Source organism: Struthio camelus, chromosome 3 (assembly GCF_040807025.1).
Source record: "Struthio camelus isolate bStrCam1 chromosome 3, bStrCam1.hap1, whole genome shotgun sequence".
NCBI classification, from domain to species: domain Eukaryota; kingdom Metazoa; phylum Chordata; class Aves; order Struthioniformes; family Struthionidae; genus Struthio; species Struthio camelus.
In genome coordinates this window covers 75,164,854-75,183,630 of record NC_090944.1, presented here as the reverse complement: position 1 = coordinate 75,183,630, position 18,777 = coordinate 75,164,854, and the positions used below count along the sequence as shown (strand labels likewise).

At 40.9% G+C, this 18,777-nt stretch overlaps 1 protein-coding gene across 14 annotated transcripts in view; it reads left to right on the top strand.

The window, feature by feature from the left end:
• Positions 1 to 2,938: 2,938 nt before the first annotated feature.
• REPS1 (RALBP1 associated Eps domain containing 1) overlaps positions 2,939 to 18,777 on the top strand; it is a 72,762-nt gene continuing 56,923 nt past the window's right edge. For 9 of the 14 annotated variants that reach the window (XM_068938503.1, XM_068938496.1, XM_068938501.1 and 6 more), the window contains exon 1: positions 2,951 to 3,326. In XM_068938503.1, coding sequence (XP_068794604.1) covers positions 3,174 to 3,326 — 153 coding nt within the window. In that variant the 5' untranslated portion in view covers positions 2,951 to 3,173. Of the gene's footprint in view, positions 3,327 to 18,777 lie in introns of all 14 variants that reach the window. The other 5 variants (XM_068938497.1, XM_068938492.1, XM_068938504.1 and 2 more) reach the window with 4 other exon arrangements.

The following is an 18,777-nucleotide window of genomic DNA, read 5'->3' as shown; positions in this document are numbered from 1 at the left end:
TGGTTTCGGGTTTTTTTTTTCCTAACAGCAACTGACATGCATGTTTTTGGTTGCATAGTAAGTTGTAAAGTATTCCTTTTCTAAAAAACAAGGTTTTATTGGTGCTTAACTTGGTTCTGATTCTAAAAACTGTTACGGGCAAAGTAACTTTGCACTATCTGGGTCCTTAGTTCTGGGGCTCCAGTGATGATTTCTCTGATTTTGTTCCTTTAAAAGAATGATTGCTTTGATATTAATGTCATCTGCTTCACAGAAAATATAGTAAAATTAGGCACCAACTGGAGAATAGTTTAACTCTTAATTCGTAACTCTGAATTCTAAGGTGAATTAAAAAGAGCATAAAGAGTATGGTACCTTAAAAAGCCAAGAAAGCTCCTCCTGCTATGTTTAAATGATAATTTAAGGCAGTTAAATCAACTTTTTATTGTAGTAAGACATCAAAAATGAAAATATACTTGGGAGAGTATTTTGCCATAAACCTCCTTCTTTGCATACCTAAAACGAGCTCTGGGAAATGCTCTGATACAGATCTTCCCAAACTAATAAACTAGAAATGAAAGTGCTGAAGAGTAAACAAAACAGGTAAAGAACAAGACAGAAATTATCACTGAAAAATCCAGCTAATTTTTTCATCTCAGTAGACCTGGAGTCTGACTTGATGGGAACAGGTAACGTTCTGAACACCTACCTCGCTCTGGAGATTTGCAAAGGTCCTGTCCAGGGAAAGGAGATCCCATAGCCAAACACAGATACACTGTAAATGGGACTGAGGCAAACATGTTTCCCACATATGTAGCCCTTGGGAATTAGAAGTTAATTTGCTATGCCTCATTTTATTCTCACTCTTTCTGCTAAGTCTTTGAATTAGCACAAAGGCAAGGAGGTAAGTTTATGATATGGGAGTTGGAAATGGAACCAAACAGCTTCTTTTCCAAAACAGCTCCCTAAATGGTTTTCAGAGTGGTGGTATAAACAGTGAAAAGTCCCATATATTCCCCCAATGCATTCAACTCTCCAGTAAATAATGGCATCACACTTTGACATAAAACTCATAATATAAAATTATTTTGACAAGTATAACTACTTCTGTGTCCTGAAACTAATTTCTAAAGAAGTTTATGGCTGTAGATACATACATAGATTTAACTTCCAAATAGTAGTGCCCAAACCAGCACACAATCACTGAACCTTTAGGAAACAAATGCTCTTTGAACCCAATCACCTACTAGCAAGCACTTTTAAAAGCTCTCCTACAAATGACTGTTTAACTGATAGTATTGTAGTATGCAATTTAGCCCTAGAGGAAAGGTGATATTCATTTTACTTACAGAAATACGTGACAATGGCTCCAATCAACTGACCTCCGATGCTAATTTGTTCCTATCTCAGTTTTTGATATATCTAGTTATTATGATTTTATAAAGTTAATTATAATTTCTTCTATATAGCCCATAAAGAATTTTAACTAACTGAGAAACATGAAGAATCTGTGTGGTCTCATGATTAATATTAGCTGGGGTTGCAAAAGATTCCATAATGGTACGTTTCTGCAGTTAACACAAAGATGGATCTTCCCAAAGTAATTTTTCAGTGGTTTCTAGAAAATTTAGTTAGCAGCAAGAGGATATACTATGTTTTTCAAAGAGAGCAAGAAAGACTAATCTCTGCTTTAAGTTCAGAAAAGAACTATCTAATTGCAGAAAAACAATTAGTATTACCTTGTTAAATTATAATGATGTTCTTTTAGCTCAAATAGAAGACAAATGCTGGAATCAAAATTCAGAAATCAGAGCTGATGGGTAAAAAAGGATGAGATGGTTAAGTGAAGTACAACAAAGGCAGCAGCAGCCACTCGGAAAGAGAAAAGGAAGAGCTGTGAAGGAAGACGGACTGGAAAAAAAGACAGATAAATTTAAAAAAGAAAAAAAGAGAAAGGGGGAGACAATGTCTCTAAATACTAGGATTTCCACCTCAGCAGGATTTAAACCAGACCAGGTACTAGCAAGGGTCTAGTATGAGACCATGACATTCTGCACAGGTTAACCGACTGTCAGGAATGGCAGACTGGCTCCAGAAGCACAGTTACCCTGCAAAGAACTAACTGCAGTTGTATTCTGGTGAGGGCTTACATTTCCCCACCAAAGTAGAGTCCAGGAAAAAGAGAGCGGGACAAGCAGAGTGGTAACTCCGGCTGAAGAGACAAGCGAGCCCTTACTTATTCTTTCTTGCTAGGCTGATGTATGGAGCTATTACCAAGGCACCTCCTAGTATTGTGTTATGTAGCAATGCTGCATGAAGCACTGAGGGTAGAAGAAGAAAGCACGTTGAGGATATAGTCAGGCACACTGGGTAGAGCAGTCATCAGTTATCAGGAAAACCTGCTTTAGGGAGGCCTCTGTTCCCGGAGCCCTCTAGGTCACAGGGAAGGCAGACTGTGGAAACCATTCAGCCCTGCCCTCGCTTGCTCCTCAGGCCGGCCTGCAAACGAGGAAGGCGCCCGCGCAGCCGCGCCGACACAGGGCCTCTACCACTGCCCCATCAGCCGCGGGGCGCGGGCCCGGCCGGACCGGCGAGCAGGCCACGGACGCCGCCGGCGCCCCGAGGAGGAGGAGGAGGGCGCAGCCGGCAGCACCCTGCTCCCGCCACGGCGCCGCAGGGCGCCACCAGGCCCCGCCGCACGCGCCCCAACGGCCGCACAGGGGGCGCTGCCGCGCGCGCGCCCGGCACAACACCTCCCCCTCCGCTCCGGCGGCGGCTGCATATCCGGGCCTCGGTAAGGGGGCGGGCCCTAGGGCGCCGCTCGGGAACTTTATTCGCGCTCTTCCCCGCTAGCCCCGCCCCGCTGGGCCTTGCACTTCCGGTGGTTCTCGCCGCCGCCGCCGCTCGCCCGCTGGTTGGCGCAGGCGCGGGGGAAGGCGCGCAGGCGCGCCGCCGTGTGGGCGTGGAGGGCGGGGCGGGTGGGCGGTTGGCGGGGGAAGGTGTGAGCGGCCGCTCGCGCGCGGCGGCTGGCTGGGCGTGCGGCGGCGGCGTTGTTCCCCTGCCGGGCCGGGCCGGGCCGGGCGGCGTGAGGCGGCTCGGCGCGCTTTCTCCTGCCCCCGCCTGCCAGGCCGCCGCCGTTGGATGCGAGGCGGCGACGGCGGCAGCAGCAGCGCTGCGCGGTGCCCGGGTGTAAGATGGAGGGCCTGACGCTGAGCGAGGCGGAGCAGCGCTACTACTGCGACCTCTTCTCCTACTGCGACACCGAGAGCACCAAGAAGGTGGCGTCCAACGGGCGGGTCCTGGAGCTCTTCCGCGCCGCGCAGCTGCCCAACGACGTGGTCATGCAGGTAGCCGCAGCCGCCCTTTCTCCGCGGGGCGGCCGCGCTCCCGGCGGGCCTGGGCACCGCCCCGCCGGTAAAGCCCGCGGGGAGGCGGCCTCGTCCGGGGCTGCCGCCCCTCCCGTGCGCTCGGCCCGGCTCTGGCTGCTCTCGCGTCCTTCCCCGGCCGGGAGCCCTTTGGCGGGGGTCGCCCCGCCGCGGGTAACGAGCCGGGGTGGAGAGGCCGGACCAGACCCGGGGCGGTCGGGGGCTATTGTCCGGCCTAAGGCGAGCCTGGAGCCGTCCACCTGAGCCCGGGCGGGAGGGTGGCAGGGCTGAGCCTCTCCAGCAGGGAGGCAAGGGGGGGTCCGCGTGTTGCTGGGCAGAGCGTGCTCCTAGTAGGGCCCCTGCTTATGTGTGTGTGGGGCTTCCAGTTGCAAGACTGGGAAAGGTCCGCTGATAAACTCCAGTGGCCATGTCCAGCAACTGGTAGGAAAGTGTCTTGTTTGCTCTGTGTTGATAAAGTCCATCCAAAGCATGAGAACCCTGCCCCCCCCTCCCCACAAACTGATTTTAGGATGTGAGGAAGGTTTGTCCTACAATTCAGTGGTGAAGAGTACTACAGAAGAAAACCTGGGTTTGTATTTTTGGGTACAGCTGAAGTTGATTCGTTTTGCTTATGTTATGCAGTCTTTTTTAGGCATCTATTCCCAGCTGGTATTAACTTACCTGTAGTCACCAAAACGTTTTCTTGCAATGAAAAATGCAGTATTGAGTTAGGCCTGTACTTGTAATACGTATATGAAGAGTTTTAGCACTGCTTTTCCTGGCCAGGTAAGATGTAAAAGCTGTGATTGTATTACAGATCTACCAATGCAGAACAGGGAAAGTCTACTCTGATGTGCCTCGTGTAATTATTTGAGGAAATTATTCACAGGGTGCCATGCTTAATCAATAAATATTTGTAGTAATTGCTTTTGCAGTTATCCCTGTCAGTGTTCGTGCTTTAAAGTTTATGCTGTATTTTGAACGCCTCTGAAAAATGCTGTGGGTAAAACTGCATCTAAAAGGCATTCTGTATGTTAGGCAGTTTCACGCTCTTCCTAGATAAACAGCCCTTTTAATAAAGCATCAGCGTTACTGTAGCCAGAACTACAGGACACACATTTCAACTTTCTGCAATTTAGTACTAAATGTCAGGAGAATACTTATGCTTAGCAAGGGTTATTGATAATGTCTTCTGGGCTCATAAAAACAACTGGATTAGTTAAAGGAGTTTAAGATACCCTGAATCACATGTTTCAGCTCAGTAGAAGAGGGTGATAGTTGTCAGGGGTTGGGAGTTTTTTTGTTCCTTTTTTTAAGGCTAAAATAAATGTTTGTTAGTAGTAAAACTAATAATCTTTTATTTGATAACTTGCTAGAGTGTGCATAATGTTAAGAGAGCCTTCACGTTCAGTATTATGAATGAAGTTCCTGAAGGCCACTCACTGTTTCTTTTTGTCTATGGCCAATGCATTTCAGAAAACTCATCCCAGGAAAGTGGATGTTTACCTGCTTGGTGTATTTAAAATCTCTTTTCCATAAAGCTGTCTGGATCATTGTGTAGGTAAAATAGGCTAGTGCTAGAGATTTTATTCTATGCAAAGGTTTAGTGCAAGAGCAGAAAGACTTGGTATTTTGGATACAAGTGGCCACAGACTATATTCTTATCTGTACAGAGAAGGTAACATATTTTCTCGCAAAGGAGAGCGCATCTGAAGGAAAGAAAAACTACTCGGGCATCATTCCATGGGTTCTAAATAAATTGTTAACTCCAGAAGCAGACCTGGCTTATCACTAAAGTGATCTCAAGGAAAACCTTGCAGTTAAAACAGTAAACAAGATGTTAAGATTGCATGAGGAATGAGACTGTAAATAATGCAAAGAAAGTCAAAATGCCCTTGCATTTGACATAGGTCAGGCTGCTCTTGTGCGTTTAATGTTGGTCACCTGTGAAGTACCTGGTATTTGTGAGGGAGAGGACCAGTTGCCTGGTTCTTTATATTCGCATTGAAGTACAGCTGTACTTGTAGTTAGGGCAGACGTGGATATATTAGTGCATGTTCTTCAGAGGATATTTGATGCTTCAGAGGTTGTGAGTATACAACTAAAAACTCAATGTAGCATAGTTTAAAAAATATCGATGAAACCCTGTGATGGGCACTGATGTTTTTTTTTTTTTTTTCCTTTCCGTTAACTACCCAATTCTGTGTTCTGTTATCTGTTTCCCTAAAAGTCCTGGTATTTGTAAGGGAAAGGAACTTGATTCCGTTACTTCAGGTACTCGATTCAGTTCTTATATTCTCCTGAAATAAAGTGTAGTCCTCCTAATCACATAAATGCTAAATACTTTTCTGGTGTTCAGTTTAACTTGATGCAAAATTGCTGCTATTCAAATCCACAGGAACTGGATAGTCCTGAGGAACAACCTGCAAGTTTTTCTCTTTAGCAATACAGATCTGTAGATACCTTTTGAATAATTCAGAATTGATGCTGCTGAAAATAAAAATGCATGACTTGTTTGCAAACCTGTTGTTTTGGGACTGGATACATCTACAGCCTTTCCTGCCAGGAGTTATGTTTGCGTGAAGTTTCTGTTTGCAACAGAAGAGTTAATACATGTGGCTAATCTTCTTAATCATTCACATTTCTTCCTCTAAGGAACACTGTCAGCTGTGCATTAAATGGGAATAAATGAATGTATCGACAACTGAAACAGTTAAGGTTGCTGTACACAAATCCTATGCTGACAAAGCAGTAAAAACCTGGAAATGAAAAGCTAAACGGCCATATAGTGTACATCCACAAAAGGACGCTCTTATTGCCGCAACAGAAATGCCACAAACTGTTGCAGCCTTAACTGCAGATGTGAGGATGCCAGCCTTTCATTAACCTGTATTTCAGCCTATTTGCGCACATCCTTGAAATTAGCGTTGAGGTAGAAGATTTGCGTAGAATAATAAATGAAAGTGTGTGTGTCTGGGTAACAAGTCCAGCTGCTTCACAACAGCCATAAGTTTTTTACATCGCTCTCAGGATGCGGTTTCACATTGCAGCTAAACCAGTTAATGGTGAGCTATTACTGAAGGAGGTGGTTCAGTCTTCCCCCAGCCATGTAGTCCTGCTGCTGCTTCTCCTTGCAGAGGCGCTAGTACTGTCTGATACTGGTGTGTTCTGGTTTCAGGGGCTACATAGGCAGAAAATGAATCACAATCTTTTTTTATTTTTAACTCTGTATCAGATAATTGTGGGGGTTGAATGAATGTCTGGGCTGGCACAAACAAGGAGACAGGAAAACTGCTTGCTGATGGTGGGAAAGAGGAGAACCATCCTCTTTCACGGCAACTGGATGTATCAGTTGTGACCTAGCATTGGTTTCATAATAGCTTCAACTACTTGAAGTTGGAGCTGCCATGTTTTCATTGTTTCACTTATGCTGGCACCGGCATGTATTTGAACAGACAATAAGATGGTTCAAGGAGCTTGTACAGCCAGAATTTAGGGGGTTTTGTCAATTTATTTTTAAGTTGGCTCAGCTCCCTGAGCTCATGGCTTGGTTGCATGTGCATCAGTGTTGGCACAAGAGGAGGGAGGCAGGACTGTGAAGCAGGGGTGGTGGGGCAGGATGGGATTACAACAGCCCTGTTCTGTGTAGCTGCAGTAAAACTACCACCACTTTGCCTTGTTATCTGACAGGAAAAAAAATCTATTTGGTCTAGGAACACGTTAGTAGAGCAGTAGTCCTTCTCCAAACGTTATGGTCCAGTAGAGTAGTAATTATTTTCTGGAGGTGATACCAGTTTCTTCCATGTAAAATTAAGGGACTGAGTATACTGACTTTGTGATACTTTTTCAGTCTAACCACAGGCTTAAGATGCTCTGTAAGTGCTTATGTTCACAAGGCTATTATTGAAACTGCAAATATTAGATTTCCGTTTTCTGCCTTGAAAGTTAAGACAGAAGAATTTTGGCTACCAAAAATGTGTAGAGACTCATTGCGTGCCGTCGAAAGATTGTGTGAATTTCCTTTCCCTATTCATAACTTGAGTGAATTGACAGCTCTTAACACATCGGTTTTCTTCATTTTGATTGCAACCAAATATGGAATGGTGAAAGGAAAGTTTTCCTAGCAAGAAAAGTGATGCATAGTTTTATTTGGTTTTAATAAATAAGACTTAAATTTAAAGTATCTGTGGAATAAAGCTAGTTTCAACTGCTGTTAATGAAATGATTACACATACATTTTCTGAATGAAAGAGCATTGAGCTAAAAAAGTTTAAGAATCAAAGAACTGTTGATAAGTTAGCTCACTACTGCTTTATATATTAAAGTCTGTGGTTTCTGTTAGCCAGTGATATGACATAACCGGTGTGATGCTGAGAACCTCAAATTCATACTGCGTATGCGTTTCAGAAATTTTGCTTTGAACTAGTTCTAGCCTGGTCCTGTAGCCTGAATAGTAGAATGAATTAATTAGGGTGTACTCCCAAATTGCATCTTCTAGTTTAGCTTCACACAAAAGAAATCTATTTGCATGATCTGAGGCAGTTCTACAATATGAACCAGAGCAGAGAAGGGCAATCGGGAAACTTGATTCAAAAGCACACTTCCGATATGAACCAAGATACTGATGTAGGCATGCCCTTAAAGTCAATTCTTGATGCCTCTACTCTGGTGCTGAAATTATTTGTAAAAGCTGCAGTCAGCCAAAAAAAAGTATTGTGAAATTCATTATTTATATATGGGATTAGTAATAATAGCTGTCCCATTTTTCAAATATAATGTTCTGAGAGGTGAAAATATTCACGTCAAAGACTTTACTACTGCATTTGTAGAATTCATGTTCGTGTGATTTATGAACTTACACTGCTCCTAGAATCCTAGAAATTTCACAAGAGGATAAAAATTGTGCATATGGTACTCATCAACAAATATGTAATTATTTGCATGTACTTGCTCTACAACTAAGGAATTGTCATCTTCAGTGTCGGCATTGTACACCAGTTACCTGACTTTTAATTTGGTATTAGAAAGTGTGTACAATAAGTGTGTACAAAGTGTGTACAAGTGTGTCGTGTCAAAATTACACCAAATTTCTCCAATTTACAAATACGCTTGCATTAGCCCATTAAAAACCTAATGTAAAGCCTATTTTAGGCTTTATCTTGGTAGTCAGTTTCAAGCCTTTTTTCATATCTAAGAGTCTTTATGCTCGGACAGATCAGTTTTGATTGTTCTTGTGTCATGGATACAAGAAATTACTGCCACTAGTTATCTACTTCGACCCTCTGTGAGAAGTTACTGCCTTCACAGCAAGGGTTATAAGAAAGCGTGCATCTGTGGTGCAGGTGCTTCGTCGTAAAGTCCAGACTTATGCTGTAAATCCCTACTCATCAGCTACAATTTTTAGATTGTGCAAAAAAATGGCTGAGGTTCAGGCATGTGTTCCCTTTTGTTGTTCTTGGGGTGATAACTTTTGGCAGACGTAGGGAGCAGAGAACATGGAATGGTAACTTCCTAAGCTGCCAGAGCTCATCTGTTAGCATGTAGTGTTTTTCAGTGTCGTCGTTTAAGTGATAGCCTTCCAAATCTTTGTATTATTCACTGAATACTAAAGAATGTTGCTTGTGATTTCTTTTAGTTATCAGATGCTTTTTTTGTAATCCTTATTTTATCTCTTGTTGCTGGTGGTAGCTTTGATGGATTACCCCTAATTTGAATACAGTAGGTACTTGAATTATAAGCCTAAGGGAGCTCATGGCAAAATAGAATAGCAGTTTCTCAATTAAAAATATTGATTTCTTTGTTAGAGACTGGATGTTCAGAGAAAGGGGGCTAAGAAAATAAAATTTTCTTCATAGTGACTTTATTGCTGCAATCAACGTTTCAGTTTTTCCTACAGAAAAACTACCTGCATATCAAATTACTAGAATTCACTAAATGCCAACTGCAAATGGAAGCTGAGCTAAAGCATGCTCTGGATTACCTGTGTGGTGGGGATATGCAGAAGAGTCAATCTAGTTCTGACTAACGTATTTTCAGAGCTAGTAGGCTGAGAAGTTCCTTATCCACTTCAGGTTTCGTACCTTCCTTTCAGCTACTTGGATTTGGGCTATTTTTAAAAATATAGAGCATTTTCAAATCTTTACCTCCCACAAAGGTATACTATGTAAAAAGCTTTCTTCTCCTAATCACTTTTACTTGATCTTCACAGAAGCTCTTTTTTTTTTAATCACTTAATTGGGTATTCAAATCCTAGTTTGGACCCAAAACCCCCATTTATTTGGGGTTTGTGCTTTTTATTTTAAAGCTTACAGCTTTTCTGCATATCATTTAAAAATAAAATTAGTTTAGATTTCTTCTGAGGGATATTCATAACAGTTTATTAGTAAGGCATTCTTCCAGTATGGAAATGTATAATTACATTTAGTATTTTAAATAGTTTGAATAATGTCATATCTCAACAGCATTTAGTTGGGGAATAATCACGTTATTTTTTAAAGCACAGGCAGGCAGTTAATTGCAAAACTTTAGTACTTTAGATGAGGCTTGTTAGACTTGTATTTGTGTTCAGCTGATTTCTCAATATAATTGTTTTTAAGCCTTTGAAATTGACCCAGAATTCATACTCTACAGTGTTTTATATGGTTAAGTAGTCCCTTTGTAATTACTGATGCCAACACAGAGTTCAGCTATGATCTAGTACCACCTCTCAACTTTGAAAAGTGTTGTTGTTTTTTTTTTTTTAAGTGCTATCAGAGAATTAATACCCGTTCTAATATGGTCGGATAGAACTGTAAAATCTTTTTAGAAATAGCAGGATCCTTTGTATCAAATGCAGCTGCAAAATAGTTAGTCGTACAAAATCATGTATTGTAAACTTGATTTTCTTCCCCTGTAAAAGTGACTTTTTTATTAGTTGTTTTGAGCACCTCCCTAGCCATCTACGAAAAACTATAAACATACCTTCATCTTTGTTTAGTCATCGATAAGTATTATTGTAGATGCTGTGGAATTGCGAGATTTTGCTGCCAGTCTCCCTGAATTTTCAGTTATGCTTGCTAGCTTTCAAAATGTTGGTCCTTACAAACAGGTTTTATACCTATCAAAAAGGTCACAAATATATATCATTTAAGTTAAACCTTTCTTGTAGAATTCCTAGACTTTAAAGAGTTCGTCTGCTCTTTGCTTAAATGAATTTGAAGTTAAAAGTGAGTATGGATATATACATAAATATATATGTGTGTGTGTGAGTATGTTTTAACAGTGAACACTCCTGCCCTGCAACATCAGATTTAATATTTTTCCTGTAAAATTTCTTCTCATAAGTGAGTATGGAGATAGATATAGCTGCTTTATTGACTGTGAGATTTTGTTTTGGCTGGAGTTCTAGTAACGATTACTGTTAGGAGGATATATTTTTCATTTGTTCTTTTTGCTTTATCATTTCTTAGACCATAGGGATATTAAAGAATAGTGCTTTTCTTTCAGTTGAGCAGTAACTCACTGCGTCACAATTTGTATTTGTGACTTGTGTTTTCCAACTGTGGTGTCTACAGAGTTAGATTATCCTCTGCCACTAGTTATACAAAAAAAAAAAACCTATTGAAACTTAAACTTTTTGTCTTTATATAGGGACTGCCTTTTGATAGGTTAAAGGACTTGGAAAAGATGACGCCTGATCTTAATTTCTGGAAGGACTGACTTCTGAAGTCTAAAATGCTCCTGAATTATGTTAACAGAAAATTAGTAGACCCAGTTTCAAGTACATTGCTTTAAACTTCAATAATTCCCGAAAAAGTAACCAGAACTGAGCTATAGAAAATTTAGCATTAGATAGTAAGTTGCTCCTTCTTCAGAATATTAGTCACGAATTTTGTAGAAAACTGTTCTTACTGCAGTAGTTTATACAACTTGTATTTCTCTGAATTGAAATGTCTTAAGTCATTTAAGACCTAGTGTTAGTAGCTCTGTTCCAAGTCCTTCTTAAATATAGCCATGTAAACACGCAGTTCTTAAAGTTTTATTTAAATTTAGCCTAAATTCTTATAGAGCTGTTATTAAGACTTGTAGATCTTATTGGGAAAAGGAAAGCAGTACAAAGCTAAGTCACTTACTGACACTGCCTGGTCAGGTTGTCACTCAGAAGAAAACAAATTTAAGTAGGAGAGCAGCATAAGATGATGGACGTGGTAGCTTCAGGTAAATTTGTATGGAAGTGCTCAGGAATACCAAGGCCAGATCTAAGCAGTCATATTTGGTTAGGCTGCAGCATGACCACTGTTTATGGGATCACAGAAAGCCTTTTAGTCTACATTGTACACTAGCAAAAAAGCCTGATGCTTGTGTTCATTCTTTAAGGCTCTTCTGTCTTATGTGTGTTCTGGCATGGTGATTTTAGTGAAAATGTTAAAATTCAGAAAGTAAGAAATGGTAATTGGGAAGAAATATCAATTACCTGCTTAGAATATCAATTTCCTTCAATTTCCAGTGGAGTGTTATGTTTACATAGGATGGCTGAAAAGAGTTGAAATGTCAGTATACATGCTCTTTCTGTTCAGAGTTTAGCACGTAGGGAATTTTGCAGGAAAAATACTCAATTTAATGTTGCCGGGCAGGCAGTGAGAACATCCATGTGACCTCCCATGAAGCAGCTTGCCTGACTCATTCATTATTGGATTAATAATTTGAAACACTGAATATATTATTATTGTGAAATACCTCTTCAATGCCTGCCAAAATTAGGTGCTTTTTAACTGCTCTAGATGGATACTTTGGCTGCTACTTTTTATTCTAGAAAAAATGATCACCATGTGTCCCAGAATCATTCCAGGGAGTCTCGAATTGGCACAGACTGGCTCAGGCATTGAGAGCTGGTGCTAAAGGGCATTTTTGTTTTGAGGGGAATTCGTAGCAGTATGGTATATGCGTGTATCTTCCCCTTCAGCTCTGTCAGAGTGGCAGTCATGTTAGGATGAATACAAAGTAGCATCCTTACAGTACTTCCTTACAGTACTTTACAGGGTTTCTGGATGTTAACAGTCATGTTTGGCTTCCCCCTTCGTCTTTTTAGCTAGGTTTGATGTTGTGTCTTGCAGCTTTTTGCTTAAAGGATCTGTGTTGTCTTCTGTATCTTAACTCCGACCAGATCGTCATCTTAACATGAATGGGATGCATCAATCATTTTATCTTCCTGTTCTTCATGTGACAGGTTGTGCATGATCTGTCTTCTTTCTAAGGCATGAACGACCCCATGCTGGCATGGACAGTAGAAATCTTCAGAGTCAGCTTAAGCAGATAGGTGGTTCGTTGTGCTTCCTCGCATAGGCTGAAGAAGACAAAGCATTTGTGAGCTTATCCATGGTCTGTTTTTTTTCCAGCAGTGAAATATTGGAATCCTGCCCAGTTGGTGTAGCAGTCATCCACTTCCTGCTGGCCCTCTGAAAAATGGGGAGGTTGCCCCTACCAGGCATTATGAGAGAAATTGCATATATGTGCACCTTTCTCATTGCAAATATCTAAAAACATGCATTTAGTTTGAGAGGTGAAAAAGTGTGTCATGGCTAAGAAGGCTTCATTCAGCATCCCTCCAGTTCTGCTGCTGTTCCTCGTGCACGAGTTTAGATGCCTGGAGGAAAAAAAAAGCCATTACCAAATCTGTCCCTAGTAATGCTAAGGAAGACTTCTTTGGGTGAAGGATACAATATTTTTTATGAGATTTTAAGTACTCTTGAGGTGACATCCTATTCAGTTGCCTCAGTTGTGCCTCCTCTGCCACTCTTGAATGCAAAGCACAGGACTTTCTTGAGGCTGTAGCTTTACAAGAAGTTTAGCGCCAAATGAACAAAAAAGCATTGCCACCAACCACATGCTCCCGTGCATGTCTTGTAGCTGCTGAGTTGCTCGTTGATTGTACAGTAAGCTGACTCAGTTGAATAAAACTGCAGATAACTTAGCAAGGAGAAAGGTAAATAAGGTTTTACTGGCTTACTGAGAACCTTTCTTTCTGCATCAGGAATTTAGAAGGGCTAACGCTCCTTTAGATCTGTAGGACATCTTGCGCTTCTTCAGAATTTTTTTAATTTCTGGTTCTTCTTGCTACTGTGTTACAGTTCTCACTTGTCAGGTTACTTTCTCATGAGAGCCTACTCTGCGAGAAGGACAGCAGTAGAGACCGTCTTAGTGCAAGCAAATAGCCCCTCTGCCTTGAGGTCTTCCAACTATGGCTTTGTATAGTGTACTTGGGAGGACAGTAATTACTTTTTCAGTGATTGTTCTGGCCATCTGAGTTTTCCTTTACTGGTGCTATTGAACATGTCAGAAAGGATGTGCTTCTTTATTCTTTCCTATCTTTGAGGTTAGTTGGCTATATTTTGCTTATGAATAGAAGCGCCCATTAGCACAGTCTGGCTTTGCTTGGAGAAGCAGCCCCCTGCATCTTGGAGTTTTGTTCAATTCAAATGCGTGCAGGGTGCATCTGCCTCGTCTTCGTGGCTGGCATGTGTAGGTGATGATTGGCAGTGGTTACCACGTACTACCTAAGCAAGGAGGGACCCACAAACCTCTGGAAGGCTGTGGAGCTCTGGATAGGAGGCACTGTTAATGAGACTCGTGTATGGCTGCTACAGCTTTAGCAAGAGTTATTGGTAAGACCACAAGCTTTGACTGTAAATGGAAAATCAAAACTACTGCGTTAGCAGGTGTCTTCCATGAGTGAGGACAATCCACTGCAGATATACTTCCTACTGGGAAGAATAGGAAGTGCTGAAGGCCACTCTTGAATGGGTTGAGGTCAGGAATGTCTCCTGAATGTGCTGCTTTCATGTTCGAAAGAGCTGCTCTGTGCTTTTTTTCTACTTTCTTCTGAAACTCAAAGGTCAGAAGCATAAAACTCTAATGGTTTAGGTGTCTCTAGCTTTGCCTTGCCAGTTCTGTTTCCAGAACCTATAAAGTTCTGCTGCTTCTCCCTGACCTGTTCTCTCAAGCGCTTCACCCCATTTTTCAGGTCCTTTTATCATATGACATGGATGATGCCCTACACTGCAGTTAGGTTTTGTTAGTTGTTGGAAGATGTCTACTAAATGACATACTTCAAGTGGACTATGTTTCCAGCATGGTGCACTCATCTCTGTATTGTGATCTTCTGATTCTTGAAGCTAGGCTTTGTATTTTAGTGGGGCTTCTAATTTGTTAACTTCTATATATGCCAACATCAGTTTTCACAGCTCAGCTTAAAAAGGTACCAAAGATAAATAACTGAGATGTATGAGAAAGATGGATTTAGAAATGAAGGATCTAAAACATGACCTGTTTAAAAAAAAAAATAATACCTACAGTAGGTGAAAATTCTATTAATTAAATTTTTGATGAGCACTGTTGGGTTTTAAAGCATTCACTTTTAAAAAGATATATATTTATTTTGCATATCTGTCACTTAAATCAGTTTCATTTTTTCAGAGGTTTTTGTTTGCTGCTTTTGTATTAACAGAATGAAAGCAGGACTCCAAACCTTCCAAATTTCCTTCTAGAAGAGCCTCACTTTCTACATCCTCCTTCCTTATTCAGGGATCAGACACCCTTCTAAAACAAATTCCGAAGTACAGGGACAGCATCATTCCCCTGAGACTTAAAAATGTTGGTCATTCTTTGACCAACTAATTAACTTCTGTTCTTTTACTTCTGATGAAATTAATTCTGAAGTTACATTTGATTGAAACGTATAGTGGAACCTGAAATGGCCTTTGGTATGGGAAAGTTTAGTAGGTTTTTTTTCTATTGATATTTTATTAGTCTGCTTCCACTGTGGATAGCATTCTCCTTAATGAATTGCTGTATGTTGGATACAAAAATAACATTATTGATGCTTTTCATTTTAAATTGTGAATCAATCTGTAGTCGTAGTTATATTTTTATTAAATAATCTAAAACTGAATATAGACTATTTTAAGTTTTTTAGCATTTTTATCTGAAGAAGGCGCCTTAGCTTGTTTTTGGATGAATTGCTTGCTTTTCATTAAAAAGTTACTGTTAATATGCATAGCAAAAATGGGAAATCACATGATAAATGTTGAACAACTATATTCATTTAGTCGAATTTAATTCAATTTAAATTCGTCTGTATCAGATACTGTTAAAATTAAGGTGTATACTTGTCTTTGCAACTCTGGAATGTGTTTTATATGTCATTCCTGATAATCTTTCTGTTTAAGTATTAAAAACCACTTTTTTACTGATCAAGCACTGGAACAGATTCCCCAGAGAGGTTTTAGAGTCTCCATCCTTGGAATTATTTAAAACCTGACTGGACGTGGTCTTGAGCAACCTGCTCCAGCTTACCCTGGCTTGAGTAGGGGAGCTGGACTAGATGCTCTCTAGAGGACCCTTTCAACCTCAGCTATTCTATGATTCTGTGTGGAGTTTCTTTGTGTTTGTAGATTAAAAAACAAACAGACAAAACCTTACACGAGCAATACCAAATGTAGATTCATGCAAAGTCACAATAGGACTACTAAAACACCTCAAATTAAGAATGTTTATAAAAACAGGACCAGGCTTTTATTCTAAAGCCCAATTTGGCATCTTTCTCTTTTAATACCTAGTGTGTGTATATGTACATATATATGTGCATGCACATACGTATATATTTTGTTTACTAGATAGCAGACTTGTGTTGATATCCTAGCTTGGATGCAGTGATACTTAAGGTTCTCCAGTGAGCTTATTCACTCTCTTCTCCCCTCCCCATTACGTGTTGCGACTGCCAGCCTTCAAATTTGCCTGTCTTGCCTCTTATCTCCCTCTTTTATGAAAGCCTTAGTGCTTTAGTGACTCCCTACAAGCAGATGAGTGAAAAATCTTTACCACGTAGGTGGCACATATGCCTATATGTTGCTTCCTTTATTGTTTTATCACTGAAGAAGTCTCTGTGCATAAATACTGTAGCTCTTTTGCATGCGTAGTGTTCACAGGTCATAGGCTTGATCTGCCTTGTGGAAGACCCTGTGGGGGAGTGTGATATTGTGGTAGTCTTTCCAGGAGAGGTTTAAGTTCCGAAAAATGCGTTTCACCACATTTCATGGGAAAAATGTAATTTGTTCTACTTCACCTGGAGTTTTAAAGGGTCTTAGGTCTTTTGGATCTTTGGTTCACAAACCATCCTAAGTTCAAGAACCTCTTATCTGAAAGATAAACCTGCAAGCGTTCTAGAAGTTGCATTTTGATGTCAAAATACCACTTCCTGTGTGTCTGCTCTGCACCAAGTCCTAATATTGTTGATGCTGCTGTTTTTTCTTTGTAGTATGGTGACTTTAGTGTGCAATTTCATATTCTACAGCTTTTGCGCTGATCTTTGCATCAGCAGCTCCAAGCAGTTCTGGACTTAATTCACTTAATTGCAGTAGTGTGACCTGAGGATCTTCACAGCTAAGCAGATGCAAACAGCTATGGGGGGTTACCTCTTGAAGATGACGCTGCATTCCTTAAAGTTTTAGGAAATTCCTTATCCTCTCTAGTCCTAGGAAGATGAAGGTCATAAGCATAAAACAAATCTCAGAGAAGCAATCCCTCAATTTTTTGTCCCATCTGCATAGCTTATTGCCTGTGGAACATTTAAATCCTCCTTCAAGGAGATTATAGGTAGGCTGTTTGAGGTATGTTCAAACATGCTGTCAGTCCACAGAGGAGGCTCCGCTAGATCTTTGCATTTAATGATTTTACTCCTCCTTCAGTCATCTTTCTGATGGTATTATATGCTGCTTTTGAAGTAGAGAAGTCATTTAACTATGTATGGGTGGATTTGACAGCTACTTGTTCAACAGTGTCAGGGCATTCTTTGTGGTTGTTTTTCTGTATCCTTAGCTGCTTCCTTTTCTTGATACTTCAATCTGGCATTTTTTTCAGTATTTAAATCTTTCCTTTGAATCTGTACTTGTCATTCCTTTATACTTATTTGCCAGTAGCCTAGTTATTGATCCAGTATTTAACAAGCTACTTATTAGCTTCAAAAATGTCAATTTCTAGTTCAGCACTGACTTTGAAATTGCCTAAGCCTGTTACTGTCTTACGATTGCATAGGTTCCAAATACCAGTGTTGCTGCTTCCTGTCATAAAGAGCTTTTCCAGAGTCTGCTCAGTTATCCATCTGTCAATGTTAGATCAGTGAATCTACAAGCTTTTCCTGTTTTATGTGTAGTCAAGTTCACAGATATTCATCAACCTTCCAGGAAACAGTGAAGAGCAGCACTGCTCTTGCCATCGTCCTGATTTTTGACTGTTAGCTATTTGTTGTTGAAACTCCAATGCTTTAATTCTGGCACTTATATAAGTATCATTACTTTCAACTTTAGTTTGGGTGTGGGCAGTTTATTTCAGATGTTACTGCCTCAAAGTTTATCCTTTGAGTTGTTACCTGTCAATTTAGACTGTCGCTTGTTTTCTCATGGCGTGGTCTTTGCAGTCCAGCTAGCTACAGATGTTTTGAAATATATTTTTTTTTAATTAAGGAACTTTAAAATGCCCTGCTATCCCCTGACTTCTGTTCTAGACATGCTGCAGAAATAGTACAGTGGAGAAGCCAATTAATGCAGGTGCTGCAGGACAACATAGGAAGTTTAATGCAAAAGTAACCAAGTGATTTAATGGAGCTAGCTTCTGTTTAGTAGGATTTGAGTGCAGTGCGCAGTCCTAGCCCTGCTGGTCTTTTAGGGGCTCCTTTGGAACTAAATGCAGGCATCCAACCCCTTCCTGTGAAACCTGTATGGGGTTTCACAATAGCTTATTTATTTTGATGGGGTCCTAGAACCATGGCATATGGTAAGGAAACATGCAAGCAGCTTTTGTTGAGCCATATGTAGCTCAACTATAGTTAATGAACCCATCAGTTTGTCTGATTGTGCATAGTTATTAAAGTGTCTTTCCTTTGTCAACAGCACTGAGGCATGCTGGCTAACTTCTCATGGGCTTCGTGGTTCAGATGCTGCTCTGTGAAAACGTAGTTGACTGTTTTTCAACAGGACCTTGCCCAAAAGCAATGACTGTGAGCTTCTCTGCTCTTCAGAACTGCCTCCCAGGAGAGCTGGGAAGCTGCAGCTTTTTCTAAACATAGTAACAGTCCATCCCTGTAGTCAGGAAAATGAGAAGACATATCTCTTAAGAGAGTGGCGGAGATTAGAAGGGACCTCTGGAGATCATCTAGTCCAACCCTCCTGCTCAAACAGGGTCACCTAGAGCATGTTGCACAGGATCGTGTCCAGATAACTTTTGAATGTTCCCAAGGATGGAGACTCAGCCTCTCTGGGCCACCTGTTCCAGTGCTCTGTCACCCTCACAGGTGACCCTCTGTCACCCTCACAGGAAAGAAATTTTTCATCGTGTTCAGACAGAACTGCCTGTGTTTCAGTTTGTGCCTGTTGCCTCTTGTCCTGTCTCTGGGCACCACTGA